At 56.5% G+C, this 7,461-nt stretch overlaps 1 protein-coding gene across 1 annotated transcript in view; it reads left to right on the top strand.

Moving 5' to 3' along the window:
- Positions 1–6,160, top strand: part of LOC111140048 (protein tyrosine phosphatase, receptor type H) — a gene marked incomplete at its 5' end in the record, with an annotated part of 12,548 nt that extends 6,388 nt beyond the window's left edge. The window contains 8 exons of the mRNA XM_022492422.1: positions 2,495–2,585; positions 3,007–3,097; positions 3,313–3,389; positions 3,475–3,609; positions 3,918–4,040; positions 4,215–4,375; positions 5,828–5,963; positions 6,050–6,160. Coding sequence (XP_022348130.1) covers positions 2,495–2,585; positions 3,007–3,097; positions 3,313–3,389; positions 3,475–3,609; positions 3,918–4,040; positions 4,215–4,375; positions 5,828–5,963; positions 6,050–6,160 — 925 coding nt within the window. The remainder of the gene's footprint in view (positions 1–2,494; positions 2,586–3,006; positions 3,098–3,312; positions 3,390–3,474; positions 3,610–3,917; positions 4,041–4,214; positions 4,376–5,827; positions 5,964–6,049) is intronic.
- Positions 6,161–7,461: the final 1,301 nt, after the last annotated feature.

Below are 7,461 nucleotides of genomic sequence, written 5' to 3'. Positions count from 1 at the left end.
GGCAGCAGGGGAGGGGTCCAGGAGGAAGGGAGGAGCGGTGGGCGGGGCTACACGCTGCTGAGCAGTCTCCCCAAGGACCGCCTGAGAGGTGGCCTTTGGAATTAGAGAGCAGGAGGCAAATGAGATTGCAGGACTCTGGGGGAAGATGTGCTTCCCCCGTGGAGCAGTGCTGCAGACCCCTGGAGACGGCCTTGGGGAAGTTCAAGCAGCACGGCTGTCTGAACACGCTCTGTTACTGTTTAGGTGCAATAAAGACAAAGGGTGGAAAGGTGACCCCCATGGAAAACACAGGCTATGAGACTCCCGGATCCCAAGAGAGGGGACACGGGATAGCCCTCAGGGCTACACAGGGAAGCACGCAGCTCAACCGGGAAAGAGGGGGGCTGGGGGTAAGGCGGGCAAGAGCCTCGATCATGGTTTCTGTGGGAAGGAGTGGGCAACAGCAGGCCGACAGGCTCGGAGGGAATCGCTTCGCTGACCTCTGGGGCACAGGGGCTGCTCCCCGGGGGCCGAGGGCAGGTGCTTTGTGGCCCAGAGCGTGAGACCCCATGGAGGAGGTGGTGTGTGTGTGGGTTTAACCACAGCTCAAGACATGGGACACACTGGCCCCCAGCCAATGTCTCCAAATTGGGTCGAGACAGGGTTTCTAAAGCTTTCCTGAAGGGAGAGGAGCGGGAGGGGGCTGCAGCTGGAGCTCCATGAGTCAAAAGCCTTTTTGTTCATATAGACAAGAGATTACTAGCATTTGCTAGCTAAAGGGAAAGAGGCAGAAATGCAGACGAGGAGGAGGGACTGATGCTGGAAAGGTTGGAGCGAATTGGAACCCAGGAGACGCAGAGTGGCCCGAAATGGGAGAAAAAGCACGTTTTTCCTTTTTATAATTAAAAATGGCTTTAATTGTGGTCAGTTACACATAACATAGCATTTACCGTCGTACCTGTCTCTGGGTGTCCAGTTCCGTGGCTGTAAGGACGTTCACGCTGTCGTGTAAACATCACCCCTGTCCGTCCATGGAACTTTCCGTCTTGCAGAACTGAAACTCTGCCCCCACAAAATGCCCTCCCCCCTCCCCTGCCCCAGCGCCTAGCTGCACCATCCACCTTCTGTCTCTATGAATCCGACGGCTCTAGGGACCTCATTGAAGTGACTCATCAGTATCTGTCCTTCTGTGGCTGGCTTATCTCACTCAGCATCATGTTCTCCACACTCATCATGGTGTAGCCTCAGTCGGAATAACCTTTCTTTCTTTCTTTTTTAAAGATTTTATTTATTAATTTGAGACAGAGAGTGAGAGAGCACAAGCAGGGAAAACTGCAGAAGGAGGAGAAGCAGGTTCTCCGCTGAGCAGGAAGCCCGATGCGGGGCTCGATCCCAGGACCCCGGGATCATGACCTGAGCCCAGGGCAGACACTTAACCAACTGAGCCTTCCAGGGGCCCCCAGGATGTCCTTCCTTTTTAAGGCAGGACAATATTCCAGTGCACAGACCCCGTTTTGTCCATCCGTGTTCTGCCGATGAATGCAGTGTTGAGTGAGTGAGCGGGGAACGAAAGATAGTGGACTCCGGACTGCTTCTGCCTTTGTTCTTTGAATAATGTTGGTATGAACCTGGGTGCACACTTGTCCTTTCAAGACCCCACTTTCCGCTCGGGAGTGGGACTGTAAATCAAACACACATTTTGACCCAGCACGTCCCCTTCTGAGTATCCGTGTGCAGGAAACGGGACCACTCTCTTGACGAGGTATGTGGGTCCCCACGTTCCCTTCAGCCTTATGTGTGCTGGCAAGATTCGGAGACCCTGAGCAACCACTGATGGGTGAGTGCATACGGAAAATGGATCGTACATGCAACGGAGTGTGATACGGCCCTAAAAAGGAAGGAAATCCTGACATTGGTGACACGGGGAGCAGATCCCGAGGACATGACACTAAGTGAGATAAGTCAGACAGAGAAAGAGAAATTCTGCATGACATCACTCATATTTGAAGTTTAAAAAAGCAAAACTGAGTTCATAGAAACTGAGACCAGAGGGTGATGGCCAGAGGCAGAGGAAGGGGGGCTGGCGAGTTGGGTGAGGGGGATCAGAAGGTGCAAACTTCCGGTTATAAGACGAACGGGTCCTGGGGATGCTAAGAAACACACAACAAGGGACACCTGGGTGGCTCAGTGGTTAAGCGTCTGCCTTCAGCTCAGGTCATGATCCCAGGGTCCTGGGATCAAGCCCCACATCAGGCTCCCTGCTCAGTGGAAAGCCTGCTTCTCCCTCTCCCATTCCCCCTGCTGTGTTCCCTCTCGCTATCAAATTAAAAGAAAGAAAGAAAGAAAGAAAGAAAGAAAGAAAGAAAGAAAGAGAAAGAAAGAAAGAAAGAAAGAAAGAAAGAAAGAAAGAAAGAAAGAAAGAAACATAACAATGAGTTAAAAAAAAGAGGGGGGCTTCTCTGTCTTCCCAAGAGCACAGGACTGGAGGAGCTTAAATTCTGCCCCTTTCCCACAGCTCCTCAGAGGACATCCTGGCAGAAGACTTTGCTGACCATGTCAGGAAAAATGAGAAGGACAACAATTCTGGCTTTGTAGAGGAGTATCAGGTGGGTGGGAAGCAAGGGTACAGAGCTGAGCCCCAATGCCCCCCGCCCAGCTCAGACCTCCTCACACCCTTTGGGCTGAAACTAAAGCAGGGCACCTGTTTTGTTTGCTGATGCAAACAGGAGCTTCTGTTTTTGCGTCCTCGAAATCTTACACTGTGATGGGCCCTGGGGTCAGTCCTGGAGGAGCACCTTTGCTTTCCTCTGAAAGGGTCCCCTTTCTCTCTCCTACCTCTCCAGCCCCCACTATCCCCCAAATCCTCCCAAGTGCTCTGCGGGGATGGGGGCATGCATGCTCTATTTTTGTGGGTGCTAGAGAATTCCAGGGCGTGGGGGTGAGTGGGGTGGTGCTGAACGGGGTGCCTGCGGGGGAAGGTGGAGAGATTCCGATGCGCGCTCACCTCCCCTCTGCCTCTGCCTCCAGCGGTTGGCTCTGGAGACCCGCAGACAGTCTCAAACAGTGGCCTTGGATCCTGAAAACAGCACCAAGAACCGTTACAGAAACGTGTTCCCCTGTGAGTCTTCGGCCTCTGCTGATTTCATGAGTTTGTCAACCCCAGTCCCCCACCCCCTATCCCCTAGGGGACACCAAGCTCCTGCCCCTGAGGAGTGGGCACCCGGCCCCTCTTAGAGCTCCCAGTGCCTGTCTGCTGTCTGCGTGACTTCTGTCCCTGGGTCTCTCCCCCTACATGCCCCTCTCTGCTTCACTAACCTTGGCTTCTCCCCCCAGATGACTGGTCCCGTGTGCCCCTGAAAGCCATCCAGGAGGAGCCAGGCTCTGACTACATCAACGCCAGCTTCGTGCCTGTAAGGTGGTGGTCCGGAGCCAAGAGGGTGCTGGGCCTGGGTGACACCGAGATGGGAGGGACTGGAGCCTGTTTCCCTCCACCAGGGTCTCAAGAACCCCCAGGAGTTCATCGCAACCCAGGGGCCCCTACGCCAGACGGTGGGTGACTTCTGGCGCCTGGTGTGGGAGCAGCAGAGCCGCACCCTCATCATGCTGACCAACTGTGTGGAATCCGGCCAAGTGAGAGCCCTGAGCTCCAACCCACCCCGCTGGCTCAGACAAAGATCCCACCGTCCACCCTGACCCAGACCTCGCTGAGTCCCTGCCATACTATGGCAGCCTCTTCCGGTCGCCCCAGCACATCCCTTGATCCATATAACCCACTGACCTGGAGAAGGGAGGGGTCCCCCTGGCTGGGATGAATGGACCCCGGCTGTCCTGGGGTCTTACCTCCTCACCAGGCACTGAATGCAAGCGCCCCAGTGTAGACGGGCAGCGGACGGGTTGTCTGGGGCCTTCTGTTCTCTGACCTCCCAGTTTGCCCCCAGGTGAAGTGTGAACATTACTGGCCTCTTGACGCCAAGCCCTGCACATATGGGCACCTCCAAGTGACGCTGGAGGGCGAGGAGGTGCTGGAGGACTGGACAGTCCGAGACCTGACGCTCCAGCACGTGAGTCCGTGGTACCCAGCCAGCCCCATCCTGACGGTCCATTCCTCCCCCAACACCTGCTCTGCGCCTCTGAGCCCCTCCTGAAGCCGAGCCCTCTGTCACTCTCCCAGGGGACCACAGTGCCCAGGGACGCCCCCCCCAACTCTCTCCCTCCCCAACCCACCCTCCCTCTAGATGCAAGAGCAGAAAACGTTGCCTGTGCGACAGTTCCATTACATGACGTGGCCAGACCATGGCGTCCCCCACTCCACAGACCCCTTACTGGCCTTCCAGAAGGTGCTGCGGCAGTGGCTGGACCAGACCACGGAGGGAGGCCCCCCCATTGTGCACTGCAGGTGAGGACCCCCTCATGTGAGGGGAGTCAGGAACCTGGGTCAGTGGGTCCTCGGGCATCTCTGCAGATGGGAGAGAGGAGACAAGGATGGAGGACACGGAGGCAGAAGCAAAGGGGCAGTGAGGTAGAGGGACAGGAGGTTGGGGTGACAGGACTGGAAGGCCAGGCAGAAAGGTCAAGGAAGGGAACGCAGTGGTGGGGACAAGGGAGGGAGGGGTGAAGAGCAGGAGGAAGGGTGAGCACCCAGCGGTTTTGAGAAGCATTTGGAACACCTCCGGCGCTGTCCAGGACCTCACCCGTCACCATTCTCCTGATACTGAGCTTGATGCCTCTGAGATGAGGTTCTGGGAGGAATCAAGGAGCATGCTCCAGAGGGGCGGACAGCCTCTGAAATGGGACTCTGGCTGCAGGGACAGCCTCGCTCTCCCTGGCCCGCAGGGCAACCTCATGACCAAAAGGGTTTCCTCCCTGCTGCAAAGCTGGGGAAGCCCAGTCAGAAAGCTGAAGTCTTGGGTTCAAGGCCGGTTCAAGGCCAAAGTGGCCGAACTGATGTCTGGGCTGGCACTCTTAAACTCTGCTGAAGTGTGTCCCAACACCTGCCCTGTCCCCGGAAAGCACCCCCTGGAGGTGTCCCCAGCAGGGGGTCAGCCCTCCCTCCCCTGAAGCACAGAGGGGCCTGGTACAGACTGGTCACAGGGATTAACTTGAACCGTAAAAAGGAATGAAGTACTGATTCGTTCGAGGATGTGGAGGAATCTTGAAAACCTGATGGTGAGTGAGAGAAGCCAGACACAAAAGGTCCCACGTCGTCTGATCCCACTTGCAGAAGATGTCCAGGATGGGAACCTCTCCAGAGCCAGAAGACAGCTCAATGCTTACCAGGGGCTGGGGACAGGGGAGCAGGGGGAGCAACTGCTTAATGGGCACAGGGTCTCCTTCTGGGGAGATGGAAGTGTCTGGGAACTAATTAGATCTGGCGGTTCCACAGCATTGTGAATGTCCTAAATGCCACTGAATTGTTTTCTTTTTTTTTGTTGTTGTTTGTTTGTTTGCTTTTTAATAATCAGCTTGGGAGTTCCTTTTCTTGAGTGTGAAATTCAGCTCTGTGGTTTATTGTCCAAATGACCCAGGACGGACAAGTGACCTCATGTCACTCCCCCTCCATTTCCCCATCCCTAAAATGGGTATGCGGGCAGCTTCAAACTCTCATGGCTGGGGGAAGTGTAAAGGGTATGTCAGGCACTTGAGGCAGGGCTGGCAGAGAGATGGAACTCCAGGCCTAATCACTCGCAGTGGCTTTTCACTCCACTCAATAACCCCCACTTACACTGTATCCCCCGCAGAACGCCGTCTTGCCAAATAATACCCCGATCTTGGGTGCTCAAACACAGATCCCTCTGGTCAGCCAAGATTCCCCCTCCCTGTGGCCTGACCCCTTCTTGTTCCTGTCTAGTGCTGGCGTGGGCCGCACGGGTACCCTCATTGCCCTGGACGTCCTGCTGAGGCAGCTGGACCAGGATCAACGTGTGGGGCCCTTCAGCTATGTGCAGAAGATGAGGGAAAGCCGGCCTCTGATGGTGCAGACTGAGGTGATGGGGCTCCCGAGGGCATAAGGCCTGGGGCTTTGGGAGGGAGGAGGTCAAGGCTCACCCCCCTGCCCTGTGTCCCTCCCCAGGCCCAGTATGTCTTCCTGCACCACTGCATCCTACGATTTCTCCAGCAGTCAGGCCGAGTTCCACCAGACAACGGGGTTGCATATGAGAACCCGCTGTATGAGAATGTCTGAGCCTCAGGAGGGCTGAGATGCCAGACCAGCTAAACTCAAAGTCTGGATCCCCACTTCCGCCCAGGTTCCTGGAGTCCTGGGACAACACAAGGCTGGGGTCCCAGACTCTGGGGTCTTGCAGGGGGAGAAGAGGCCTGGCAGCCTAAACTGTTTCCATGGAGGATGAAGGACAGGTGGGAGCAGGTATCCTGGTTATCCAGGTATCCACGTATCCTGGACTTCCTCTGAGGAAGGACCAATGGGAGCTAGGATTTCCTTCTTCTTTGATGGAGGGGTAGGCTGGGGGCTCAGGCTGCAGGGTCTTTGAGAAAGAAGATGGATTCTGAGGAAGGAAGAAATTAGAGTCTGGAATTCTAGTGACCCCAGGAGCAAGGGCAGGCAGGATCCACCCATGTTTTATTCCAGAAACCAAATCAGGCTCCTAGTATCTGAGATTTCCCTGCACCCCATTGCTTGTACGTATTTTATTAAATCACTATTCTCTCCAGAGACGCTTGCTAGAGTGGATTTCTGGGTCTGGGGTAGGAGAAGGGCTGGATTCCTGATGTTCAGGTCCTGAGGCTAATGTCCTGGGAGAGAAGCTAGAGGGACCCACAATTTGGCATCCCCCCAAAAAATGTTTGGATGGTCCCGTCTCTCAGAAAGGGTTGGAGGTCCACACTTGTGTCCAGGGTCTGGGCAGTGTGGACGCCATTTGCTGAAGCTAGGCTCATAGGGTCTTGCTTCCTGGGCCTGGTGCTGGGGAACCTAGAGGGTGGGGTGAGGTCTGGGGCGTATTCACTGGAGACTTTCCGGCTGGATATCTGACTACTTGGGTCTCCGGAGGGAGGCTCCAGGGTCCTTGGACTGGGTATCCTGGCGGGGGTGGGGGCCCAGGTGGGGAGAGGTGGCCTGGATGCCAGACAGCTGGATCAGAAAACAGAAAATCCTCCGGGACCAGGATAAATATCCGTGGGCACCCTAGTGGTTCCTGGCTGGGGGCGGGACGAGGGGCGGGACGGGGCTCTCCCTGTACCCGGGACCTAACACGCACGCGCGCGCGCGCGCGCGCGCACACACACACACACACACACACACACACTCACGAGCCGGCTCCGCTCTGCCGCGCCCCCACCCCACCAAGCGGGGCGATCAGCACCGAGGACAGCGCCACCCGCCCGCGTGCGGGGGCGGGGTCCGGGAGGGGCAGGCGCCTAGGTGTCTCCTGCGAGGGTCCAGTCCAGCTGCCGAGCAGGTAGGAGTCTCTGGGAAGCCCGCCCTAAGCCCCCTCCTCATCCCCATCCCTAGAGAGACGGGGCGTG

This window comes from Enhydra lutris, unplaced genomic scaffold, assembly GCF_002288905.1.
Source record: "Enhydra lutris kenyoni isolate GAN:26980312 unplaced genomic scaffold, ASM228890v2 scaffoldscaffold147, whole genome shotgun sequence".
NCBI classification, from domain to species: Eukaryota; Metazoa; Chordata; class Mammalia; order Carnivora; family Mustelidae; genus Enhydra; species Enhydra lutris.
This window is presented reverse-complemented; position numbering and strand designations above follow the sequence as displayed.